Source organism: Passer montanus, unplaced genomic scaffold (assembly GCF_014805655.1).
Source record: "Passer montanus isolate IOZ18808 unplaced genomic scaffold, ASM1480565v1 scaffold66, whole genome shotgun sequence".
NCBI classification, from domain to species: Eukaryota; Metazoa; Chordata; class Aves; order Passeriformes; family Passeridae; genus Passer; species Passer montanus.
Window position 1 is genome coordinate 973,579 of NW_024371704.1, and position 27,985 is coordinate 1,001,563.

At 42.2% G+C, this 27,985-nt stretch overlaps 1 protein-coding gene across 3 annotated transcripts in view; it reads right to left on the bottom strand.

Annotated features, from left to right (window-relative positions):
* Positions 1-27,985, bottom strand: part of SPAG16 (sperm associated antigen 16) — a 360,194-nt gene that overhangs the window by 103,620 nt on the left and 228,589 nt on the right. For all 3 annotated transcript variants that reach the window (XM_039728694.1, XM_039728693.1, XM_039728695.1), the window contains one exon: positions 15,560-15,625. In XM_039728694.1, the coding sequence (XP_039584628.1) occupies positions 15,560-15,625 (66 nt within the window). The remainder of the gene's footprint in view (positions 1-15,559; positions 15,626-27,985) is intronic.

Consider the following 27,985-nt stretch of genomic DNA (forward strand, 5'->3'; position numbering starts at 1 on the left):
GGTTCATTTGGAGGAGATCTAAATGTCAAAACTCCATTCTGGCTTGTTACACGGACTAATACAGACTTAACACCAAGAAACAAAGTAATCATTGCTCGGAGAATTCAGCAGCCAGGCTCTCAGCACCTGCTGTTTTGCAAAAAAAATCAGTAACTACAACTATACCCCACCCAACACAGTGCCATGAGCATCATGGCTCTTTGAACTCTCACCAGCTATGCCCACTGAGTTCCCCTTCATTTCATCTGGATCCTTCCACCAAGTTCAGCCTGTACAAAGGATGAGGGCAAGCAGGTTGGTTGGGAAACAAACAACAAAAAACTCCAAAATACAACAACTACACTCCAGACTGTTGTATGGCTTGAACTGGATCTCAGGAAAGTAAATTCTTAATTTGGGGTTAAAGACCCCATCATTGTGGATATGAGACTTGAGGAGTCATCAAATCCAGTCCCTTCCTCCTGCAAGCAGTGTTTTCATACATTTGCTGTGTTCCAAGTGCTAAAGTCATCAGCAGCAATTGCCCATCCACCTCATGATGCTGACCCAAAGCAGCCCATGAGTACAATAGCAGTGTATAAGTGCTTGTTCACATGCAACCTGTGTCCTTAAGGTTAAATAAAAGTGGGGTTTTGCAGCAAAACTCCCTTCTTGCCTGTCCCTGATGAATTTCAATTACTGTGTCATCCACATCCCACTTGGACACTATTTTCTTGGACTATAAATAATTAGCCCTTCCTTCTCTCCTTCCTGCCCTTTCCAGGTAGCATTGAGCTTGGATTAATTATGCATGCACCCATTGCTGATGTTTATAAAGCAACTCCTGCCAAACTGATCACCAATTTTGGAATGATCCCACATTCAGAGGGACTAGAGATGCACATCTCAGCTGATCAGAGCTGTTGACAGAGCTGGCACACAGGAGTAACTACAGAGTGGGATGTCTCCTTCCCTTAGGTCATCACCCATCACTCCAGTAAAGGAAAGAGGAAATGATTATGAGTGTACAAAGATCCCTCCACTCCCCAGCATAAACACTTGGCTTCTGGACCAGCTCTTCACACTTCACCAGCCTCCCTTTTCACTTTCTGCAAAGATGATATCCATCTTTATCAATGGCCCACTTTGGAAATCACCAGTATCCTTTACACCCATTATTTAATGTCCTTTAATATGACTTTGACATAGATTGCATTTTACTCTGGATTTTTTTTTTTTATATCCAGAGAGATATTTTAACAAAAAATTATTTTCGGTGTGTGTGTGTGAGTGGTAGTTTTTGTTTGGTTTAGAACATGCACCTTCACACTTGTTTTGTATGTGTCCAATAAATGAGTTCAATAAATCTGCTTAATTACAGCTTGGGTAGCTCAGCACTTCTGACCCAGATCAATGGACAGCCCACCTGAGTGAGGCTGCACATAATCCACTCAGGGCAGTTACAGGAGACACTCCAGTGGGTGCTCTGTGGCTCCTCCCTGTGTCACCTACAGTTGCACCCATGGATTTTCAATATGACATTTCTCCTGTAAGCAACAGCACAGCCCAGCTGATAGATCATAGGAGCACTGGGAATGCATCCCTGGAACAGATATTATGCAAACATTGATCAGAGACAGTCCCTGCTGCAAAGTGACTGAGAATGGAGAGCTGACTTTGACCTTCTCACTGGCCCTGACGTGGGCATCGTTACTAGTGGCATAATTATGAGGCAAACACTCTCATTTACTTGCACTACAGGTTTTCCCTTCTATTCATTAATTTTGCTACAGTAGCTGGCACAGCACAAGACCCATTCCCCCCTATCTCACAATCCTGCCATCCCATTCTCTGCCATGTTTACTTTCTCCCATTACTACTACAGACCCCTTAGGTGAACAAACCTCCTCTCTGGCAGGAATTTCCACAGCCCAACTGTTTATGGGTGCTGGATGCACTGCACTGCCCTCACTCGTTCTGGGCTCTGTTGTCCAGGGCCTGGGGTTAATAGGACCAAGGCTGTGGGTTCAGCCCCTGCATGGGCTACTCACTGAAGAGTTGGACTCCATGATCCTCAGGGGTCCCTTCCAAATCAGACTATTCCGTGATTCTGGGATCTGTGGCCACACTGGAAAGGATGAGGCCCCTGATCCTTGAAGAGCAGCAGTGCTGGAGAAACCTGCCCTGGGATCATCTCATTGTGCTGTGTGCTGGGCGACCTAGACAAGATGGTTCTGCTCCAGAGGATTCACACACTGTCTCAGTGGCAAAGATCAACTAGTTCTTGCTGTCACAAGCCTGCAGACATTTTAACAACTTCCTCCCAGAGGCCTGGTATAAACAAAGTGTGTGTAAAATGTAACAGCCAGCAGTGTATTTAGCCTGATTTCTGTGATTAGACAGCACACCTCATCAGGAAACAGAAGTAAGAAAACAGACTTCTGGTGGCAACGTATCAACATACACAAACAGGTATTTGATCAGCCTTGACACACTCTGCCCACAGACTTATTACTAAATGCATTAATTATCACTGATCCCGAGGCAGCTGCTGAACTGAGAACATCACATAATGATTTTGTTAGTGAGCTGGCTATTACACTTCAGCACTTCTTCGCTCTATTCCACACCTTATCCAAATCAAGTGAGCTGGAGATGGGGGATAACAACTTTGCAATAGGAAGAAATAAACCAGGACTGTAACCAAGCTGAAAAATTATTTGGAGTTACACACCATTCAAAGAAAAATAAAAGGATAAGTCATATGTTAAATGAACTCATTTCCATCTGGCCATGGGCCATTTTCAGAAGCTTTTAAGGCAGAATCACTTTAAATTCTCCTGTGAGCTTTTGGCTTTTTCATCCCTGCTACAGTTATTATTTTAGTCATTCATTGAAGAACCCCCTGCTTTGCTCATGGTTTTCTTCTAGTTGTTTCTCACCACACTAAAGTCTTTTTTTATGATGTATTTTGGATGCCGTATTTTACTGAACAGCGTGGTGGACCATCAGGGCTTGACTGATTTCCTACATGTAAAAGGAGGAGACAATGAGTTCCAAGGAGAAGAGGTGCAAGAGCAGATTCCCTTTGTTCTGATTTCCATTCACACTACACTTGCTGCTGCTCAGCCCAGTTTCATTAGCTCCTTTAATCAGAGAGCATGTAGAATGATTCTATAAAGCTGGTCAGACTTGCTGCCTAGTCTATAGAATCAAGCTGGTACTGTTTCGTGTGTGCACGCTGGAGTAATTAAAGAATTTATACAAGGATTCAATTAGTTTGCATTCAAAGGCTGGCTCTGTTCCAGGCTCTACTTAAAGGACTTTGCAAGTCCTTTAATTGCCTTCACAGTTACATCTTCCACTCTTTACCTTCCTGCCAACTTAATGAACATCTTTATATTCCAGAATACCTCCCATTAAAAATGGACATGCTCAGCTCCATATACATCACAATTCCAATCTCAACTGACACTTGCAACAAACCAAATAATTACTACATCAGGAATGAAAAGATTTATTTAGTTTCCACTAAGTTTTAAAAAAATCTATTCCCCTCTTCTCTTTTCTTTAAAAATGCATTTTTTTCCTTCTAAGTATTAATGACTAGCAATGGGACTAATCAACAGGTACACTTTAGGTAAATATTCCCTGAAAACTGCTGTTTCACACCTGTGAGAAGGATGAAAATCTGCATAATTATGTCTCTTGCTTATAAACACACCTCTGGATTTATTGCTGAAAGATCAATAATACATGAACCACATAAAGCTGCTTTATCTAATTTAAACTGCAGTGGACTCCTCCCAGGAGCATCCTCTTTACAGTTAAAGGCAGGTCAGTAGCTTTTCCATCACCTTTTGCAAGTATTTTTAAAAAGGCGAAGCGGTGACTGAACAGCAACTCCTTTTCACCATGACAAGTTCACTGCCTTGCAATCTTTGTTTTCAGGACACATGCAGCTGGATGAGGTGTGTTTTAAGGGACTCCTGTGATGACTTTGACATTTGCATCAACCCCAGTGGCAACAGATCCATGGTAGGCCCCTTCCCAGCCAGAGAGAAGCTTTATAATAATAATTACTGCCCCTTGCCATTACTCCTGGGAACCTGCTTGAGCTTGGGCATGACAAAGGGCTGATGAGTTTCTTACTGTCCTGCCAGTCCTGTTCCCAGGCTCTGAAGCCAGCAAAAGGAGATTTGTTCTGTGTGCACAAAGCTGGTGGGAACTCCTCACCATTAAGTGCCAGTAGGCAAGGTGGCCACATGAGGAACAAACAGAGGCTCCAATGAGCTGCATTTCTAAGGTTCCCCATGGGACATCTCCTAAATCACTTAACTGTACCCCCATTCCATACACATTCAAGTGAATGTTTTTAAGAGAAGGAGTCATTACCTCCCACATTTACAGCATGAAGCACATCAGAAACCTGAGGAGAGTTATTACCTCAGGCCTTGTGGCAATGCAAAAACTAAATACTCTCCATAAAAATAATGAGAAACACTGGTAAGGCGTCCAGAGCCCTGTCCCTGTGCCACCCCATCCCACTGTGGAGCAGCAGTGAGGAAGAGCAGAGGGATCCCAAGAGAATCCAGGCAGAGGTGGGTGAAGTGCTGTAGTGGTTTCAAGGAAAAAGATTCTAATGTCCAATTAATCCAAATGAATTATGTAAAATATGATAAAGATGGAGGAAAAATGTAGATGCAGTCCATTATTAGACTAATGACTAATCAATCACCACCCATTTTTGAAATATCACGCTTAAAACATCACAGCTCAAATGAAAATAGCATATTTTTAGAAAGCCATGGAATTACTTAGCCTGGCAAAAGTACAGAGCTACACTGATTACACTTCCAAAGTGCAGTGGTCCATTTTTAACAATTATGTGTATCCAGAGTAGGGGAAAGCAGTGATGAACGGTTATTAACAAGCAGTGTCAGTGTTTTCACATCTGCTTTTTTCCTACCTTTTTCCTTTTATAGTTTTGAGTTCTGCATTGTGATCAAAGTTGCAGAGGACCAGCTATATTTCAAAAACCCAGAGCTCATGAAACTGGGCTCTGGCACTCACTCCCAGTGACTTTTTTACAGCTTTGAATAGCCAGGAACTGGTGAGACACCAGCTCTTGTGGGGGTGAGGAGAACGCAAGATATTGATGCAAAAACAATAATCTCAAAGCTCCACTGTTGGTTCCTGCAGAAGAATCCTCCAAATTTCTTAGCAGCTGTCAATGAACAACTCCTGATTTTGCACTGAGTAGAACTAGTAGAAGTTGACCTAAGAAGGTAGCCATTGTTGCTTTCAGAGCGTATGTGATGCCTCAGGTTTTAGCTTTTATAGTTTTCACATTCTGTGCTGCTTTAGTGTGTAGTTCTGAGCTTCATATTAGGGCATGGTGAGCTCTCTGCACAGAGCAGGGAGACAAAACAATTCCTTCTCTAGCTGGGGACCAAGGACAAATGATCCAAATCTCAGACCCAAAAGCATGAACAATGTGGACTGAAGAGAGAAAAACAAGAAGGATGGGACTTCATAACCTAAAGCTGTAATTGGACAATTAACTCCAATACGCAAATGGACCAGAACTTATAGAAGTGTGAGACCCCGTGAGCACTAGTCCATTTTGTGACCATTTTGGTTCATCTTGGGTGCAGCCCTGGCTGGGCTCTTGTGCTGCCCAAGGTGGATCCATTGAGGCCTTTTAATAAATCCCTGCTTTATTCTTTAACTCTGTCGAACCTCTGTTCTAGGTCAGCCTTCAGAGGGCATCATATGGAGACTCAGAACACCCCTTGTGTTCTCCAAAAGAGGAGCTCCACTAGAAGTAATCCATGGGAATGGCAGAACTTTGCTGCAGCAGTTTCCAATTCTACTGACTTTCAAAAACAACCACGGATCACGGGTCTCTAGTCTGTGTACATGCACTCTGCAGGCTTTCCCCTTGCTGTGTGAAACCAGGGAATCTTTGTTCCCTTTGTCACATCAAGGAGCAGGAAGTGCCTGGTGGTGTGTTTGAGGAGCTCAACACATGCTAGGATTGCAGAAACCCTTTGCATAAATTTACATAAGAAACCACTGCACTCCCTGCAGAGTTCCTGCTCACAGTAGTTGACATTGCACTTGAAACAGTGCTGCAAAGGGAGCAGTAGCTTTTGCAGAGAGGTTTAAAATAATCAGTGTTGTTTTTCCCTTTCTAACCATCATAGAAGGGTCTGAATTCCGGGTGCTGTGCAGTGAGGGGAGATGAATGATAACTGCCATTATTGGCTTTTCTCTGTATTTTTGGGAGATACCATGACTAAAGTAAAGTTAGGTGCCATCACTACCTGATACTCCTGAGAGCAGCAAGCATAAGAATTCCTGAACAACACCATGTTTGTGCATAGGGATTTTTTTGACATTCAGTTCGAAACGTGAAAAACTTAGTACTATTCACTTCAGTAATGTTAAAATATAGATATAATACATACTTTCTTAAATTCATAAATTAGAATTAGTGGCAAGAGATCTATTGCTGAAATGCAAAATTGTTCCTTTTAAAATGCAGAACACCTAAGTCACTGAAAGAAAATGAGTGTCAGTAAAGTACATGTGCTTTTTTTAAAGAGAAACCACAAAAAGAATACATAAAATTATGGAATCATTTAGGTTGGAATAGACCTCTAAGATCATCGAGTCCAACATAATATTTGCCTCCTTATCTTGTCTTTGGGTGTTTAGTAAGGGGAGCTAAATGCACAAAGAAAATTAGAAATGTATTCACAGAAGCTTACCAATTCTGAACTCCAGTTAAGTGTATGAATCTCTCTCACAGTTTTAATGTCTTTCAGGTGAAAGAATGATCAGTTCAACAAATCTCATCCCATTATTTTGAGAACTACTTCACAAAAAACCAGCTAAATATCTATGGTGGGCTAACACTGCTGAGTCCCAGGTGTCCCCCAAACCCACCCTGTGATTCCCTGCCTCAGCTAGACAGGATAGAGAGAAACAGAACAAAAGTTGTGTGGTTGGATTAAAGACAGGGTGATATCACTCACCAAGCACTGCCATGGACAAAGCAGACTTGACCCGGGAAAAAAATTATTTAATTTATGTAGGAGACCAGAGGAATGGTTAACAGGCTCAAAACAACCAGGTGGGAAGTGGGGTGGAAACAGGATGAGCTCTGTCTCTTTCTTCTCCTTCTTAAGATGTGTTTGTAAGCCCAACTGAAAAATTCCAGTCAATGCCTTCTCACATGCCTTGTCGTGTCTGGGAATGTTAAAGTTCCTGAAGTGCCTTACTCAGTCTGGATGTGGTTTTAAATTTTGCCAGTACCTTATTCTACATCAACGTTCTAAAGTTTGCAAGTCAAAGTTTGTTATTGAACCACCTGAAAATTTTGTTGTTTTTCCCATGCCCAGATTAAATCAAACCACCCTCTCCTGAGCCCACCAGGCGGGACAGGGCATTCCACCCTCATGGATCTCACCGTCCCCATGGCCCTCAAAGCCCTCACGGTCTCCACTGCTCCAACAGCCCCCACCGCCTTCACTGCCCCCACAGCCTTCATGGCCCCCACAGACCCCACATGTCTCACATCCCTTACAGATCCCACACCCATCACAGCCCTCAGAGCCCACAGCCCTCACAGATCTTAAAGCCTTCCCAGCCCTCAGAGCCCCCACACCCACCACAGCCCTCACAGCCCCCATGGCCCTCACTGACCTGAGAGTTCTCACAGACCCCACAGACCTGTTGGAGACCAGAGAAATGGCTGACTGGCTCAAAACCACCAGGATGGCCACTGCTCTATTCCCCTGTCAGCTTGAGTCCTTGACAGCCTCTGGGCCACTGAAATGGTGGTGGCCGACCTACGGCCTGCCCCTAATGGCAGCGACTGAGCCATGGCCTGCCTCAAAATGGCGGCAGCTGATCCACAGCCTGCTGAGAGCCCTGACATGGCCGTGACTGAGCCATGGCCTGCCTCAAAATGGCGGCAGCTGATCCAGAGCCTGCTGAGAGCCCTGACATGGCCGTGACTGAGCCATGGCCTGCCTGAAATGGCGGCAGCTGATCCACAGCCTGCTGAGAGCCCTGACAGGGCCGTGACTGAGCCATGGCCTGCCTGAAATGGCGGCAGCCGATCCAGAGCCTGCTGAGAGCCCTGACAGGGCCGTGACTGAGCCATGGCCTTCCTGAAATGGCGGCAGCTGATCCACAGCCTGCTGAGGGCTCTGACAGGGCCGTGACTGAGCCATGGCCTGCCTGAAATGGCGGCAGCCGATCCAGAGCCTGCTGAGAGCCCTGACAGGGCCGTGACTGAGCCATGGCCTGCCTGAAATGGCGCCATCTGTCTGCATGGCAAACCTTGACCTGCAAACCCAACACAGCACCAAAACAATATGCATTCCTACCCCTGATGGAATTCAGCTGTGCGTTCTCAATTATTTTCAGATTAAATCAATCTGATATTCACGTACCTTCTAACAGTGATATTTATTCAACCACAGATTAATTGCATTTTCATAACAGAGAAGCCTTTCCAAAGTTGGTCCTACTTTCATGCTTGCATAAATTAATTTTAAATCTAGTTTGGTATTCTACAAAGCCACATCATTTGCACCACAGATCCAGCACTGTTCTAGCCACCCTGCTTCCCTTTGACCACGATTTGATAAGTGCTAAATGTATTCTTACCAAACTGGTCTAAACTAATCCCATTTCTCTTCCCCACATGTAATTTAAGCCCTTTTGAAGACAGCTTTGCACAAATGTTGTTGGAAGAGCCGTTCCTTGCCCATTGGTAACCAATGCAAATCCAATAGCATCTATTTCAAGAGGTGTCTCAGGCCTCACAACTCAGTGGTTCCCAGTCCAGGCAGTGACAGCAACAGCAGAACAGGTAAAAGTTCCACAATTTGTCAAAAACGTCACTGTCACATGACAGAGTCACAGGGTAGAAGGTGGGGATGCTGTGCTGCTTCTCATGTGTTTTAGAACATGATCTCCCATGAAATGCCACAAAGAGAGGCACAGTGGACCGTACTGCACTTGGGAAGTTGAATTTTAAAGAATCCAGGTGGACCTCTGCATTCTGATTTTGTTTGTTTTGCAAAAAGAAGAGTTTAAGAAACAGCTGGTAAAAAATGAATTATGCAGGGGTCTGGACCCATGGTGTACATCTGCCACAGGAAAGGCTGGCGTGCTGGGCCAGGAGATGCAATTTAGAAAAAATCCTTATTCCTTAGGATACACAAATTAATTCTTCTCCTCTAAGAAAGAAGGGCAAAGTTTTCCACAGTGCTTGTGGTTCTGCATGCTAAACAGTACTTGCTTCATGTACTGTATACACAGAGGGTCACATTCACTGCAGAACACAGAAATAAGCAAACAAAATCACATTAAAGGAGATAATCTCTGTTTCATTTAGTTAGCAGCAAATGGACATAACAGTATGTTTATATTTGTAAATATAAAGTCTGAAAACATAAAAGAAAATACTGTATAGTCAATTATTATCGGTTTCTGCTGAGGATCTTTCAAGAACCAATATGACCTAGAATATAAAATTCTTTAAAGAATTTTTAGAAGTCTTTAAAGTTACTCAAACCCAAGCTATGTCAAAGCCATCTAAAAATGATGCCACTTTTTTTTTTCTTGGGCTTTACAGACCTGTCTGAATCCAAATGTCAGTGTACTACCCCAAATTTTTATCATCAAGTGTTGAGACGAAGCTTCATCATGTGCAAATATTTACATGAGCAAAATCTGATTAAAAGCTTCAATTAGAAAAGTTAAATATTTAAGTATTTCATTTGCTGCTGGTTCCAAACAAATGAATGAGATAGTGTGATGGCAGACACCTGCCTTGCTTCCTATCCCACATTCCACTTTTACACCATCATCATGTGGATTTGTTCCCAATATCCAATCTAACCCTTCTCTCTGTCAGTTTGCAGCCATTCCCCCTTGTCCTGTCACTCCAAGCCTTTGTTTTTCTCCATCTTTCCTGTAGGCTCCCTTCAGGCACTGAATTTCTAGATGGGTACTGAATTAATTTCTTGATGGGTTTGAAATACTCTCCTAGAGCCAGCCATGAGGAAGAGCAAAAGAAGGTCTTCTAAAATCTAAGCTTCCCCACGTTTGTTTCGGTGAATTGTACAAGATAGTTTGGGCTTTACTGTGAGTCCCTGAATGGTGACAACAAAGAGCACCAGAGGGGACTGTAAAATCAGAACTAAAAAATCAACTCTGTGCTAAATCATAGAATCACAGAATATCCTGGCTTGGAAGGGACCCACAAGGCTCATCAAAGTCCAAACCCTGGCCTGCACAGGACAGCCCCAAATCCACCCCTGTCCAAACAAAAGAGGGATGAAAACCCTGAGGCTGGAGAAGAGACATCCAATGGCAGAATGAGCTCATCTCACATCTCATAATGCAAAGGCTTGAAACAAAAAAAGGCAGATTTTCTTGAGCTGTGTATTTTTAGAGTTTGTAAACTTGACGGGATTGGGTTTAGAATCTTCAAACAGGTTTATGTTTATTTATATATAATGTATTTATATATGTTAGAGAGAATAGAAAAAACAGGTAATGCCATGCTTTCAAAGTCAACTTGTGCCTTGATGAAGCAAGCTGCTAGGCTAAGAGTTTTAATGATTTTTTTCCCCAGAAGAAATTATAACTGGGATTTTGATCCAAAAATAACCCAGGAAGACAAAACAAGCAGAGAGTGGAGGAACTGCATTTTGTGTGATGTAGGAGTGCAGAGGCAAACTCCAGCAGCAGCCCGTGCATTTACTGACACTGAAGGTTTCTCAGTGCCCACCAGCTGCTGCACGTGGCTTTTCTCTGCCCTTGGCTTATCGAGGTGTGTGACATCTATTACTGAGTTTTTCTTTGCAAATGATCTCTGATGAGAAACCTGAAATGGTGATGGGAAACTGAATGACACAAACAAGATGTGACATTTAAAAATCAGTCCTGGATTTGTGGGTTTTTAAATCCCTCTGAAGGGCCTTGGCTGTGAGACTGTCTCTTTTCTCAAGGACACAGGGAAACAGTAACTCAGGAGAGCCACTCCCTTCCAAATCAATACATTCTGAATTTCCTTGGCTTTTAACAGTTAAATAAGTCCCTACATATTGCAGTTTCCTCACAGTAAGATCCAGAGGAATATTTTTACTTCTAGGCTATCTGGTGGACATATTTATCCAGACTTCTACATTAAGAGTATCGGAGCTGGAGAGCCAAAATATTCAAACTGATCAAAAGATGGACCTATTCTATTCTATTCTATTCTATTCTATTCTATTCTATTCTATTCTATTCTATTCTATTCTATTCTATTCTATTCTATTCTATTCTATTCTATTCATTTTTCTACCCCATTCTACTCGAGTGGCCTCAGAACATGTTATCTGGTCTGCACATACTGTGTAAAGCAAGCCCAGTGCTAACTGCAGGGTCTGTGGGTAACACAGAGAGGATGGCCAAGGGGAGGGAGCACTCCAGGAAACTTACTTCCAAAATTAGGGAATAACATGGCTATGTCAGAGAATGGATGTAGAAGTGAATTCCAGAACAATTTTCAGAGTGATTCCTAATATCAGAAAGAGCTGTTTGCCACCAAATGAAGGGGGGGTATTTTGACACAGATTTTGTTCCTTGACATGACAGAGAGATGGAATAGATTTTTTTCCCACTTCTAATAGTGTTTGATGGCCTGAAAATGGTTAACTAATGATAATAAAAATCTGTACTTAAAATGTAATTCAGTTCTGTAATTATATTTCTTATGCATAGAGACAGAAATAAACTAGAGGAAGAACCTATTAGCCCTTTTGCATGTATAATTGAACATGTTTGATATTACTGGGTAACCTTTGTAAGCAACTGGCTTTGAGTTTATGCAAAGAGGTGAACATTTTGAATACATAAATAACAATAGGACCGGATAGGTTTTTTATTTTGTATTCTGTTCTTTTCTTGTTTGTGTCTGTTAGATGCAGTCAGACATCCCTGGCTTTATCTGGCTATCCATAGAAACATCTGAGAGATCTGACTTTTGCATCATTTGGGTGCAGTAATGAATAAGAACTGACATCAAATATCAATATTATTGGCCCAGCTAAATGGTAGCTGACATCCAACTGGACTGCTGAGGAGGTAAACAAAATTGAAATTATTTTTTTTTGTTTAAAAACTGTCTGACATTATTTGCCCTTCAGTAAATCAATGGAGGAATGACCTAGATGCTGCTTGCATTTTGGCCTGGGGAGGTAAAATTGGGCAGTTGTTCTCAAGCATATTTTTCATAGTCTTTTAGGTTTTCTTAATATAACCAGTAATTCTACAAATACTTTGGTTTTTTTGTTTTGTTTTGTTTTAGGGAAACTGCAGTGATTCCTAAACCTGCAGATATGACACAAACACAGCATGGCAAACACTTGGCATACTTTTATTTGGACACAAACACATATATACCTACACATGAGAGAGCAAACCTTGTTCTGATTTGAATTCATGACTCAACCAAGCATCTATAGCCTTTATACTTCATTAGCAGAGGTGATTTACCATTGCAAGGGAGGAACAGAGCTTACCTGAAATGCTGCTTGGGCCATACCCTAGTGCAAAATAAATATCTCAAACATTTTTCTCTGCAAAGTTACTGAGTTATGGAAACATGGGACTGAAAGGGATGGTATCAGTAACTTTTAGGAGGAAAGGTGCATTTTTCTATATCTTCAATTTAAAAGCAGCTATGTGAATTTTGCTCAAATTTTACCAGAAGTTCCACAGGCACAGAACCAACTTGGAAAATGGCAGGATTTAAATGCTGCTGGAAGTGTTATCTGTTAAGTCCTGACATAACCACAAGAGCAGAGGTTTCTGCAGGGCATGGTGACTCCTGTGTCCCAGCAAGGCAGGACCCAACAAACGGGCACATTCCAGGTGCCAAGCTGGCAGCTCTGTTCCATAGAGAACAGGCTAATTAGGGAATCTCAGAACTAATAAGAGTTCTGGCTGCAAACCTTGCCCACTTAACCAAAAAACCTATTAACTACAGTTTCAGAAGCATGGTGTAGTAAATAACTCTGATTTAATCAGTTTCACAGACCTTAATGAGGATTTATTCAATTTGTGTAAATGAATTATTCTTTTTAGCTTCTTCTTCACACAATACTCTTCCCCAAAAATACCTCTTAATATCTGGACATACTGCCTGGATGCTTTTCTGATCTAACTAGAAAATTTATTCCTTGTTCTTGTGTAATTAGAATTTCATATTTTTTTTTAAACTTCTTTTGGCATCAAGCAGCCTGAGACAGGATTAGCACAAGTCCACTGGAGTGGTGTAGGAGCCCACTCAAACTGACCCATGTCCAAGCAGAAAAAGGAGTGAATCCCTTGGGATCTCTCACCACTACAGCTCTGCACTAACAGAGTGTGACCATGCAGGCAACACTTCTGGCAAAGCATGGCATGTGCAGACCTGTGACATTAGGATATAAGAAAACATAACAACAAAATCTAAGAAGGGTTTTTTCAGCAATCAGCCTTCATTTTTGTCATTGTAGACTTCCTGGGCCAGGTACAAGCATTAGGTTGGACACTCTGTCAGTAATGTTGTACTTTGTCCAAACAGTCCACAATCAATGTTCAAAATCTTTTTTATGAAAGTATTGTTGAAAAGATGACTGTTTCTACAAAAACATTTTTCCTCATAAAATATGCACTTTTAAACAAAAATACTGACACTCAAAACACCTTAATCAGCTTGCTTAAGGTGGAGCAATTAAATTAAAATTAATTTACTTTAATTTTTTTTGTGAGCAAGCACTAGAGGATAAGAAAATAGTTCTCAAGTGCTATATTTGGCTGAAATATAGCATTTGCTTTGCTAGCCAGCCAGTGGGACAACTGTTACTTGTACAACTCAGGGCTACTACTTAATTTTTCACTAGCAGAATTAACTTCTACAATTGCAATCACAGCTTCTGGAGTTATATTCCTCACTCACTCTGACCAATGCTGCACCAAATGTTTCCATTTTTACTAATTCAATCACTGAGAATGTCAACCATTTATTTTAGTCTAGAGTTAATGTCAGCTGTAATGTTCCTTACCATAACTCCTTGCTTATCTGGAAGGTTATCAACATGTGGTTTTTCAGTTATCAACACATGGTCTTTCTGTTAATCATTATAAGTCACAGGAGGCCCTTTGTGAATTAATACTCACATTAAGGACAGTGCTGTGGTATCTCTACAGGATTTCCCTCATCATGCTTGCTCCTGTGTTGTAAGATGTGTGAATTCTATTTCCCATCTGTCAGAGGTGGGGCAGTTCTCTTCCTGGCACTGCAGGAGGGCTGAGCCACCATGGAATGGGACTGCCAGCAGAACCCTCACCCACAGGGTGTCAGGGCCTGTTCTGACTCTATCAGTGCTGTTTTGTGTCACTGCATTGTTTATTTCATTTTTATTTTCTTCCCTAATAAATAACTGTTATTCCTACTCCCATATCTTTGCCTGAGAGCTCCTTAATTGCAAAATCATAACAATTCAGAGGGAGGGGATTTACATTCTCTATTTCAGGGGAGGCTCCTGCCTTCCTTAGCAGACACCTGTCTGTTCAAACCGAGACATCCTGTTAAACACTCTCTGTTTCCCACCACAGTGTCTCAGGGCACTGAGAGGCAGGTTGTGCCTGTCAAATACAGATAGATGCACACAGCCAAGAAAGAATTAAGATGCCTTGGGAATTCCTATTCCCCCCCCTGACATCAGCTTATCCCATACCTTCTGCTGTGCCAGCCCCTGGGGTTTGCCCTACAAACACACAGGGCTGGCAGAGCAGTTGGCAAAGCAGCAGCTGATACTGAGCATGAGGAGAATATTCAGGATCTCCAGCAGGAAAAATTAGTACCTTGCTCTGCCTGTAATGAAGGTGTCAGTGGGAGCACAGGAAGCAGGGACACCACAAAGTTATTTTTCAGGAAAGATGGTCTCTGAGAGAAAAGGCTGCTCGTGGCAGCAGATGCTAGCACATGCCTCAGCACTTACACACCAGCTTTAAAGAGCAATGTGGCCAGGAGAGCTGCAGGAATCATACATCAGAAATGTTTGGGTCATTTCAGAGTATTTCATATGGCCTCTAAGGGCCATTGGGGAGAAATTCCTCCCCTTCCAAAGTTATCAGTCTTTCAGACAGGAGTCTGTCACCAATCCCAGTCAAAAAGGTTCCTTTCAGACAACAACTATAAATTAACCAGTCAGGAAAAAAAAACCAACAAAAAATTCATTTGAATAAAGTAATAAATGATCCCAAGAGAAGAGAATGGCTTAGACATCATGCACTGGTCAAAGGAGGAAGGAGAGAGCAGCAAGTTGGGGGCAGCTCTATTGTAACAGGCACTGGAGCTCTGGTCTGGCTAGCAGGTGGGGCTACTCTGAGCCATCATTGGTTCTGAATCCAGCCCCAGAGGTCTCTGTGTCACCAAGAAGCAGGACAGTGTGGACCAGAGCAAGGAACATGATGGTTAAAGGGAAGAAAATAAAGGAAATTTGCATGCAGAACTTACCTTCCTGTTGAATGTAGCATGATTACAGGAATGCACGTGACCCTGGAATGTGTAAACACGGACACCCTAGGAAAGAAACAAACAGACAGCATTTAGAGAAGTTACAGCAATGTAAGTTATTGTACAGCCTTGGTGTGAACAGAAAAACCTTGATTTTACGGCTGTGTGAAAATCAAGACACACTGTGTGATACAAAGCCAGCTCCTGGTTGCTAGAACAGGAACACATTTCACAGCATTACTAAGGATCTATCTCCTCACTTCACATGGTAGCCAGCAGAAAAGGTGCATTCAAATACCCCCAAGTAAAACCATTGCTCTGGCTGGAAGGCTGCAATTAGAAGGTGGAATTGCTCCTTCCAAAACACTCAGCTCCTGCTCTCAGGCACTGAGTCAGTACATGCCTCTTGATATTCCACACACACCAACTACGGCTTCCTTAAGGAATCACAGGCATGAAATCATAATTAATTATCTTTTGTCATCTCTCACATTAGGCCATAGGTGATCTACATAGTGCAGTAACATATGCCAGATGTCATCACTGATATCTGGCCTGTTCTCCCAGTACAGGAGCCATCCAACCACAGTGTCTCCTGAAAAAACTCTGAAGTCTTCAGGATGGCAAGACAGAGGTATTGAAAAGTGATGCCCTTCTCTGTTTTCATAGAAACCATTGGCTTCATGGGTGACTCCTGTGTGCTGAAGAACAAATTTCCCCTCTAAGAAAGCATTTTATTAGCCTTCAATTGAAAGACAGTTTGTTGCATTTTTCTGGAGAGTTGGAAAAAAGCAAACAAAGATCTGAAATTCCATACTCATCCTGGTCTTGAATAAATCTCACAGGAGCAAGGGTAACATAGGTTAATCATACATCTGTCATGCTTTTGGAGTTTATATCATCAGCTTAATCCCATTTTATTTTCCTTATTAAAAAAAAAATCACTCCTACTCTGACATAAGAAATTTGAATTCTGTTTTTCACTGACAAAATCTCCCACATTTTATCATCAGCATGTCTAGCAGCATATTCTCACTGTTTGCAACAAGCCCTTTCAGAAAACAGTTAATGAGCTTTGACCACAAAGCAATTCTGGAGGGACACTCCCCGATAATGCTCTGTGGTTCGTATTATATCTCTGAACCACTTAGGAGAACTCAGCCCAACAAAGCAGCAGTTGAAGGGGATTACATTGTTGTTGTAAATATCTCAGGGGTTAAGAGCAAAGAGGGGAAGGAGCTATTGAGGCTGAAGAGCAGTGCTGATGCAGGAACATATGGGGATTCATTATCTGCAGATAAATTCCAGTAGAAAATTAGGAGACAGTTCTTGAACAGTGAGATACAAAAACTTACTCCACTCCAAGTAGTGGGGATAAAAAAAAATCTCATTACTATAAGAAGCTGCTTGAAAAGCCTGGAAATAAATGACCTTCTCCTGTATGTGATCTTTTGCCTGGACTTGGAGACCAAGGAGGCTCTTTCCAGTCTTGGTCATATGGCATTAGAATACAAATCTCTGATAAAGCCCAGCATTTAATGCTGCACAGAATTCCTTTTGTTTAAAAAAGTCACCCAAAGGAGGGAGCAGGCTACTTTGGCAAGTGCCATTTTGTATCTCATTGTATTTTTAATTTACCTCTCTGTGTTGAAGTGGTTTCTGTCCAAGGCCACATGGCTATTGTGACCATACTAGGAAATTGGTATTATTCTCATAAAAGGGTTGCAAGGCAACAAGAGAAAAAGGCTCTGATCTATTAAAAGCTCTGTATTTAAAAGCGCACCATCTACCTTAAGCATTAAAGGTTACCAGAATACAGTTCTTGAGTCCTCCATGGTGTTCAACAGAGATACAAGTAGAAAGAGTGCTAAAAAACCCACTCCAAAACCCCTGCATATTTCTAAGTTAGATATTAAATGTAGGCTGGATATCAGGAAAAGGTTCTTGTTCCAGAGGGTGTGGGGCACTGAACAGGCTCCCCAGGGAATGGGCACAGCCCCAAGGCTGCCAAAGCCCAAGGCACAGGGTGGGATTGTTGGGGTGTCTGTGCAGGACCAGGATTGATGATCCCAGCGGATTCCTTCTGTGATTCTGTGATTTCTAAGTAATAAAACATGAACCAATAAATGCTGATACAAGGAAAACTTTAATAATTACAAATTCATGCTGAAATATAAATGTGATTACACAAAATTCCCTAAGACTGACAGGCAACTTAATTTGATAAAGATAACAGGGTAGGAGACAAAGATAAGCAAACACACATAAGCAGTGTAGTGAGAAAAAATGTCAAGGACATGAGATGTACCTTGTGGCCCAGCAGCAATATCGATTGCACCCAGCCCATGGTAACAAACCAAGTGTCAGTGCATGTTTTGCATGTAAAAAGTAGCCCTTGTGAAAGAACTGCTGCTGCTCAGCAGGGTGTAGTATTTACCCTCAGACACTCTCAAATACCAATACACACACAGTAACCTTTCCACAAACACAGAAAAAGCATGCTGTCACAAACCAGTGGGAAAAAAGAAAACCACACGGATGCTGCACAAAATGGATGTTAACTTTCAGCTTTCCCTCCTTAAGTCAATTCAGTATAAGGCCTCTGAAAAGGATTTTAATAAAAGTAATAATAATGATAATAAAAGTGAGACAAAGGCAATGGTTCTGCAAAGTGTTTCTCAATACTATCAAAACTTAATTTCCAAAGTGCCACTTTATTTTTATTCAGTGCACAGCTCAGGTTTTCTTTACGAACACTGGGAAATCTGAGTTTTGCAAACATAAAAACAAATCTGGAAAGCTACTACTTGGCTGTAATACCAAATAGTAATAGATATTCTGTGGACCAGAATTCAAGTTAGCACTGAGCTTTCAGCACCAAGAGCTCAGCAGCAAGTTAATGAAATCCCTTTTGCACACGTATTCTGCTTTTCAGGCTTTAATTATAAAATAACCCACCATAGCACCACCAGTGCTTCATGCAGTGTGGAACTGAACAGGTTCAGGTGCAACCTGGGTGCATCTGCCATTTCAATGAGTTTCCTTAAGGTTCAAGTTGAGCAAGAACAAACATTTGGGACTTCACATGGAAAAGAGCAGGGAAAAAGAAGGAGATGGACATTAGACAGCTCTTAGTTAGGGGAAAATTATGGTCCTTTGCTGTAGCCTGAAGGTCTCACTGACCATCACCCCTTACAGAGGGAACAACCCCAAACTGAGAGCAGGAGCAGCAAAAAAAACCACCAGAGCAGAGCTCTGAAACTGGAAAAAGACCCATTTCCCTCACCTTTAACCCATGGGGTCTAGCCAGTCTCATTGCATTGGACTTGCCAGCAGTATAAATCATGGAAAATACATTATTATTGTCAACTGAGTCCTGACTGAAATATTAAAGGAGGAAGTCTGAGTTCCATTCCCCCCCTTGAGCTATTGTCAATTACATTAATAACCATACAGTCTTTCTCTGCAGGAAATACATTGATAACAGCAACATTCAAAGAAAACAAAATATGAAGTGTTCTTCATTGTTGAGATTTTGGAGGTTTTTACTTATTATTTCCACATGCACACACACATATAATTTTCCAGTCTGAAATGCAGAAATTAACATTAGAATCAGTGGTTAGAAAGACCCTGGCATTATGCTGTGGAGCCTATCAACCCCTGAGCTTCCACTGAACCCAGGCATTAATTGCCTGCCTTGGACTGGAGCTACCTAAAAGACTCCTGAGAGAGAAAACAGTCCTTTGTTAGAATGAAATTTGGTATTGTGGAAAAGCAGCCTGATCTTTGCAGCCAAGGATCTGCGAGCAGTAATCCTGCTGCAAAAGTAGTCAAACAAGGTTTCTAAATTCAAATTATTTTTTTGTTCCTACTTTCAAAGGATAAAAGCCCAAGATTTGGGAATCAATAGTAAAATTCTGCTGTAAATCCTCCCTATTGTGTATCCACACAGATATAGGAATAACAGGGTAAGACAAGACAGGCTGAAGACAATCATAATTAATTTGCTTCTTTGCATACCAATAATTAAGTTCCACCTTTAACTATGTAACACAGCAGCTGAATCTTCCTATACTTGTTTTAATTACCATTTCAGCAGCAACAAAATAAAACTCCCAAACTTAACAAGCCATACTGCATGCACCTCTGGAGAAAACACACAGCCAAAACCAGTAGGGTGTCATTTGAAAGCTATTAATGTTTCTCAAACTCTGCTCTTTTGGTTTTATTTCTGGATTTTGCATGCCTTGCTGTACATGGACAAACTCAGTTTGCAAGTCCAGAATCAAGATAACAAATGCATTAGATCAAGCTGGGTGTAATACCCTAGCCACAATAGGTAATTATCTTTATGAGTTTGATATGAGCTTTTAGATAACAACATTTGAGTATGAGATTTATTGAAACAGTGTTCAGATAGGAGATTTATTTGTAATTTCTTGGTTCATTTAGAAATTAACTCAAAGAAATAATGTTCATTCAGAAGGACTAAACTGAGAAAAGTGTTCAAACCATGAAGCACTCAGCTGTGGAAATGTTCACCTCATTCACTTTATTAAAAACAAACAAAACCTCCCAACAGTTCTTCATGAAAGGTTTAATTGTATTTGGGGGAAAATGAAAGTTCTGAGCTTACATAGGTAGAATTTTCCCAGCAAATCAAATATTGTAATGCTTTGGAAGCTCCCTTGGCTGAACCTGAACTTTTCCTAAAGCAAGGAATGTTCAGTGTACTGTGATTTCTGGCTACCAACTCGCTGGGAAGCTCTAACCCTCCTCCTTCCTTGTTGGATCTGGACAAGAATTTCCATTTTCATGGCAAAATGTAAAATTAAAACTGTGCATCCTTCTTATTCCCACGCCTTATTCACAACATGGCCTGTCTGCCTCAGCCAGCCCTGGGGAGCTCCACAGGGTGTGAGGAAGATCCAGCAGCACTGGGGAGCTCCACAGGGCATGTAGCAGATCCAGCAGCTCTGGGGAGCTCCACGGGGCATGTGGCAGATCCAGCAGCACTGGGGAGCTCCACAGGGCATGTGGCAGATCCAGCAGCACTGGGGAGCTCCACAGGGCGTGTGGCAGATCCAGCAGCACTGGGGAGCTCCACAGGGCGTGTGGCAGATCCAGCAGCACTGGGGAGCTCCACAGGGCATGAGGCAGATCCAGCAGAACTGGGGACCTCCACAGGGCATGTGGCAGATCCAGCAGCTCTGGGGAGCTCCACGGGGCATGTGGCAGATCCAGCAGCACTGGGGAGCTCCACAGGGCGTGTGGCAGATCCAGCAGCACCATGGCTCTGCCATCTCTCCTTGCCATGAAGTGGGAGACATCAAAAGGGACTTGGATCTCTTCACGAGAGCAAAAGGTCATTTTTAGGAGAGAGAAAACTCATTTTCATGGGATATGATGGGTAAGCACAAAAACTAGAAGAAATAGTCAAAGAATATCTGCCCTTTCTAGCTCTGCAAGACAGCTCCTTTATTTCCCAGCCCATACTAACTATATGGGGTTCAACAAGGGCAAGTGCACCTGGGATGAGGCAACCCTGGGTGTATGGACACACTGGGACATGAGAGGTGGGAAAGAGGCACCACAGAAAGGGACCTGGGGATCCTGGCCTGGTGGATCTGAGTCAGCAGTGCCCTGGAGCCAGGAGGGACATCCCTGGGGGATTCTAGGGATCAGGCCCAGCACAGGGATTGTCCTGCTCTGCTCTGGGCTGGGCGGCCTCACCTCCAGTGCTGGGAGCAGTTTTGGGTTCTTCAATGTAAGAACGATATTAAGCCATCAGAAAGCATCCAAAGGGCAGAAAAGATGGTGAAGGACCTTGAGGGGAAGCTGAATGAGGAATAGCTGAGGGTACTTGGTCTGTTCAGCTTGAGGAGACTGAGGGGGGACTCATTGGGGCCTGAAACTTCCTTGTGAGAAGAAGAGGAGAGACAGACACTGATCTCTGCTCTGCAGGGACCAGTGACAGGACCCAATGGAATGGCCTGAAGTTGTGTCAGGGGAGATTAGGGTTGGATATTTGGGAAAGATTCTTCCCCCAGAGGGTGCTGGGCACTGCCCAGGCTCCCCAGGGAATGGGCACAGCCCTGAGGCTGCCAGAGCTCCAGGAGCATCTGGACAACACTCTCAGGAATAAACAGGGTGGGATTGTTGGGGTGTCCAGTGCAGGGCCAGGGGTTGGATTGATGATCCTTGTGGGCCCCTTCCAGCTCAGCTATCCTGTGTTAACAACTCATTCCAGCAGCCCCCTGCACGCCCCAGGCTCGGTGTCCCCCCAGGCCAGCCCTGCTGCAGCCAGAGCCACTGTCCATCTGCCCCATCCTGTCCCACCCCCAGGGCTCCCCTCCCAGCAGGGCAGAAGTGCATCCATCTCCCAGTTACACCTCACAGGCATGTCAGTGTAGTGCCTGAGCACTGAGCAGATCTGGACAACAGTTCTGCCATCTGTCACCACAGAGTTTACTCCAGGAACTCGAGCACAGAGCCTTCAGTGCAAAGTTTGCTTCTGCTCTCATCACTTGGAACAGACCCTGGGGGGAAGAGCCACACAGAGAAGGTCTCTGGATGTGTGAACAGGGGTAAGGCCAGGGCATCACTCTGATGTTTTGTAATCCCTTCTTTGGGGAATAAATTTACCTTGCCACCATTTGTGTGCTCTGTTACATGAGGATTCACAGAGGCAGGGGTGTGCACCAAAACAGAAGTACGTCACCTGATGGGGGCTTTTTTTTAGAAAAAACATTATTCACTACATCTTCCCAAAGAAATGGAAAAGTATTTTGAATCTCTTTAAAATGCATGAACTTCTATAACAACTTTCATATTGTGAAACAAACTTGAGAAGCACCATTTTTCTAAACCTGGTAGGAAACTTTCATATTGTGAAACACAAAAAACTTGAGAAGCACCATTTTTCTAAACCTGGTAGGTAATAAAAACTAGAAAGAGAGCTCTGCCTGCCAGCTAAGCCCAACACCATGCTCTTCATCACAGAACAGCCTTCATTTCACTTCACAGTAACACCTGCTATTAAATATATCAAAAAACTTAATTAACCTTGCTCTGGAATACCCCTGAATTACCCCATTTGTGTAGGTCTCAACTTTCACCTGAATGTAATCTTAATATACCTTTTGCACTGATGATGCAGGCATATTAATCTTTCATAATTGGAATGAGAAGTATGTTTCTAGGCCAAGATCTATAACAACTTTCATATTGTGAAACAAACTTGAGAAGCACCATTTTTCTAAACCTGGTAGGTAATAAAAACTAGAAAGAGAGCTCTGCCTGCCAGCTAAGCCCAACACCATGCTCTTCATCACAGAGCAGCCTTCCTTTCACTTGACAGTTAGTAACACCTGCTATTAAATATATCAAAAAACTTAATTAACCTTGCTCTGGAATACCCCTGAATTACCCCACTTGTGTAGGTCTCAACTTTCACCTGAATGTAATCTTAATATACCTTTTGCACTGATGATGCAGGCATATTAATCTTTCATAATTGGGATGAGAAGTATGTTTCTAGGCCAAGACCTTGTATGCTAAATCTGTTCAAAGTGAACCTCTAAGGCTCTCCTAAAAAACCTTAAAAACAGGAGTTTATAGTAGAAATGCTGACAGATTATATTCTTGCCAGCATAATATAACCTGACTCAAAGATAAATGTTTCATGAATTAAAAAAGTTGAAAAAACCTCCTCTGTTCAGCTTTGTTCTCAAGATGAAAGTGAATTATCTTTTTGTCTTCTACTGACACTTGGATTTTTGTACTGCAGTCTGCAGAAAACTGTAACCACAGGCAGTATTTAAACAGACATGACCGTGTGGGACTCTCTCCACACTCAACTCCTGTAAGAGACATCAAACTTCCAGCTGCATAAGGAGGAACAAAGGATCTGCTTCCCATAAAACCTTTCTTGTACCTGCTTCTGTGAAGAGAGACAAATGTCACCTCCAGTTGAAGAGATCACAGAGGAGCACAGTCCCACCTGCACAGCCCTGACAGGACAGGCAGGGAGGGCAGGGAGAAATGCCTTTGCTGGACCCATCATTCCTCTACAGAAAATAAACAGGATGAAGAAATCCCTCCAAGATATTGAAATCCTTTCAGTGAGAACAGAGCTGTGTATTACTGTCCTGGTTGGTGTTGGGTTCATTAGCAGAAGCTGCTGCATGTTCCTAAGGATGTGTAAGGCAGCTGAGCAGACATCACCCTGCCAGCAGCAGGAGAGCCCAATTCCAGAAGTGCTTTCCTCCTATCCAGTGTGACTCTGGGAGTTTCAAGGCTCCAGGGAGGGAAGGGTGAGCAGTGCAGGAGCAGGGATGGCCAGGGAAATCTTGCTGTGAGTAATGCGAGCTGCAGATTAACCCAGGAACTTTGCAGCACTTTCAATTAACTTGGCATTCCATTGCTTTGCCAAACAGACCAGCCATTTCCAGGAGAGCAATGCCTGAATGACAGGAACCTGCTAGGGCTGCCTGAAATTAAACACCATGAGCTCTACTACTGTAATGCAAAAAAAGATCAAAAAGATGAATTATAAATGAGCAGAAGCTTCTGGTGGAATAAAGCTGGAAAAGTTACAAGTGTAGTGCAAGCATAGAAAAAATACAAAATCATTTCTGTTGGCCTTGAAAATTAAATTATATGAAGGCAGAATAAAACAATGAATATATAATTTAATTATATATAAGAAAAAGTGAGAGCACTACATACGGGAAATAATTTTCTCCTTACCTGACTATGAGAAGTTGCATATGAGTCTAAAGTGCTTTAGTGCTCTTAAAAACTGAAGGTATATTTTGGCCAAAATGCCAAATTGTTGCCTTCTGTGAATTCCTATCAGAACAATGATTTTTTTTGTAGCAGGAGAAAGGAAAAGCTAAGTAGCTTTAACTGCAAAAGCCAGTATAGAGACAAAACCAGGTAGATACACAACCATGTTTATTAAGTAAGACAAGGGAGGTGGCCCAAACATTTAAAAAAAAGGAAAAAGAAAAAGCTAAAAAATTTCTTCCCTTCCAAGAGTCAGCATAAATCAAGAGTAAGCCAGTAAGATCAAAGTTCTTACTTCTCTGACAGCCACTACGAGAGGGTTTACTTCTATTGGAATAAAGAAATTTGTAAGCCTGCTGCATTCACAGTGTGAATTCTGTTCTAGCAGCCACCACGCATCAAATGCATGTCAGCCAGGTTTCAAACGGCAGATGCAAAGCAAAAAATAAAAAAAAAGAAAAACAAAAAAGGGCAAACCTAACAGAAGACAGCTGCAGTTCCCCTCCACCAACCAGCACTGCTGAACAGGCAGGCTCAGTGATCTGCATTTCTCCATTAAACCAGAGGAAGGGAATTGACTTCCCAAAGAAGAGGGCTTGGTAAAGAAACCAGGATCTGAATGGAAACAGAAAGCACACCACTTGCTCACCATGATCTGCTTTTCCCAACTGCTGCTGCTTTGGGAACAACAGCATTGTTGACCTGAATGACCAGGATCAGAGAAGAGAATTCAGACTATTTGGTTAGAAACACTTAAAAAGTTATGAATTGGAAAAAGAAGTCCCTGCAAGAAAAAAATCAAAATAAAAAAAGTGACTGTGTAGTTTAAAAAAAGTCTTTCGATATCAAAATTAAAATGAAAAAAATCACCAGTAAAAGAGGAGAAAACATTGCAATCTGCTCTTACAAACACACTGTCCACAGATTCTCTACACCAGATCCTGCTTACACCATCTACAGATTCTCAGTGAAAGGGAAAAAAATATCGCAAAAGCCCATCAAAAATATTCCTAATTTTCTGCAATGTCAAATTCAGAATTCTGTAAGTATTTGAAATCAAATTCACGCCAACATTTTCAACAGTGGGATTTTCTAGAGAAAAAAGAAAGCATTACAAGAAGGTCTGGGTAGTGATGGGAGTAGTTCTGTTTTTAGTAAGTCAGCTGGATATCTAAGCTTTATTTTTTGTCCTAGCACTGCTGCTGCAAATAAAAACCTGTATTCAGTCCTGAATATAAATGGAATTAGGCAAAACGCCAATTTTGAAACTCCTACCTACTTAAAAAAGTTTATTGATCACTCCACAGCATAATTATTTTAATCAGTAAAAATATACTCTAGTGGTTTTGCTTTGTTAAGTTTATTAATGTTCCCCAATAAACTTAATGACTGAAAAGACATAGGAATAAATACAGTTTTCAATCCATCATTACTGGTATCAGAACTGGTGGCTGGACTTTTGGGATCAGAGCATGCAGCTATTTAAAGAAGCAGGAGTAGAGGGGTTGACTAGAAAATCTTTCCTGTGAATACCACACAACAAAACAGATGTCATTAAAAAGTTATGCATATATACAGAAATACATAATCCTTCATGTGCAAGAAGCTGTCAAGTAATAAAAAAATACTGAAAAAAATCCTTCCAAAGCAATGTGAGATTTTCCCAGAATGTTTTTGTCAGGGGTGATAACATTTAGCAACTGAGAGCAAGAGCTCTTCACCTGTTTTACCTTGTGTTCCCAAGATATTCCCGTCCTGGCAAAAGACTGCAGCGACACTGAAGGGAAACAAAACTCCTGGCAGCCTTTTCAGAGGCTTCTTGTAAAATTACAGCATGATTGCATTACCTCTTAAATTAAAAAAAGTTTCTCACAAAGTTTAGCCTGTCAGAGTTGCCAGGATTAGATCTGGGACCAAATGTATTATGACTGAGCTCAGCGCTGTATAAACATTAGATCTGTTATTCAAACAGCTCACCAGCTTGATTTTACAGTCACAAAATCTCCCTGTGAAATCTGTGCCCTGGGATTTTTCCCCAGGAAAGGAAGGGCTGTGGCATGGGCCCTTGCCTGAGCAGCGAGGAGATGTAAACAGCAGGGTGTCACTAAAGGAGCCTTAGACAAAAGAATTGCAGCCTTGGGCTTGGTGAGTTATTAACAGCAGCCGGCTCTGTAATTGTGGGTGAAATAATCTCATTGACACATACAAGTTAGGAAATGGAGGGCTCATTAACAAAGCCTCCAGCCTTTATTAGATCATATAAATAACCAAGAGCGCCTGCAAAAGATCGATTACGGCCTTTAAACGTTCACTGAATCAGTGTTTAATTAAGACAATTTTAATATGCAAATCAAGCCTAATTATCATCATTTGTTAATGTTAGTCTGCCTGAGCTCTAAACAACTACAGCTGCAAATATGGTAACACCATCATATTTCTCCTGCTTTTCTCCCCCTACAAAGAACTGCAGAGCAAATGATGGAGTTGCACTCCCCATGTGTATGAATGCTTTCAACACCACATTTCCATCCACTGTTTGAAGGTCAAAAAAGTGCTCAGACTAGCATAAAATGGAGTGGAAATGTTATGAATTTTTTCACCCATTAATTCAAGCACTCTGCAAAATAATGTATTTCCTACCCCAACCCCTCTGGGAGCTTCTTTTCATGCATATCTGCCCTCGTTCCATGCAGTGATTAAACAGGTGGGTTTCTAACACAGACTTTTGTCACTCAGAAGCTGATATTGGGACTTTTTTCTCTTCCTATTTCCTCTGCCCTGGGAATGGTAACCTTCTCGTGCTGAGAGACCACAGCACTATGGCAAAGCCCCTGGAAATGAAAGTGTGATGCAACCAAGAAAACAGCGCAGCCTCCTGCATTGTGATGGGAGGAGCAGCTGGGGAGAAAACAAGTGTCTGTGTTCTGATTCCCAAGGAAGTAAAATTAAAGCCTCAAAACCTCCAGTAATTTGTTTTGGGAAAGAGGGTGGGGCAGCTGCAATACAATCCTGGTAGAAATCATTCCCTTTTCCTAGCACTGCTGCTCTCCTGATGCCACGATGAGCTGCACAGATTAAAATGAAGGAAGGGAACCACTGCCTGCTGAACACTATTGATTTGTTGTTGAATGCTTACACTGACAGTGAGGGAAATATGAAATCTTCCTGTTTGCAATGTTTCACAATATAGAAAGTCGCTTTGTTTTTCTTGGCCATTATGTTTTCTTTCCTCACATTCCCACCACTTTGGAGTCTGTAGCTGCCAAGCCCTCAGCCGGTTGAGGGCAAAACAAGAGCTTTCTACTTTTACTTTCTGTAATATATTTGGTATTTCTAAGGAAAAGAAGTTCTCATGGAAGTAAAAAAAGGACATGCAGTTACAAAAGGCCATGAGTCTTTCAAGACAGAATGAATAAAAGTATAACAATCAGAGGAGAAATGAAACACAAAGACAACTTGAAAAGCCCCAGTTCAAATGGGAGCAGAGTGGCTTTCACCAGCATCTGGACAGGCTGGTGGATGAAAGGGCGCCCTACAGAAATCACATTTGGGCTCCTCTGGGTAGACATCTGTCAGGAAGGCACCTCCCAACTTCTTTTTGAAAGGTCTTCTCTGCAGACAGCCTTGGAGAAC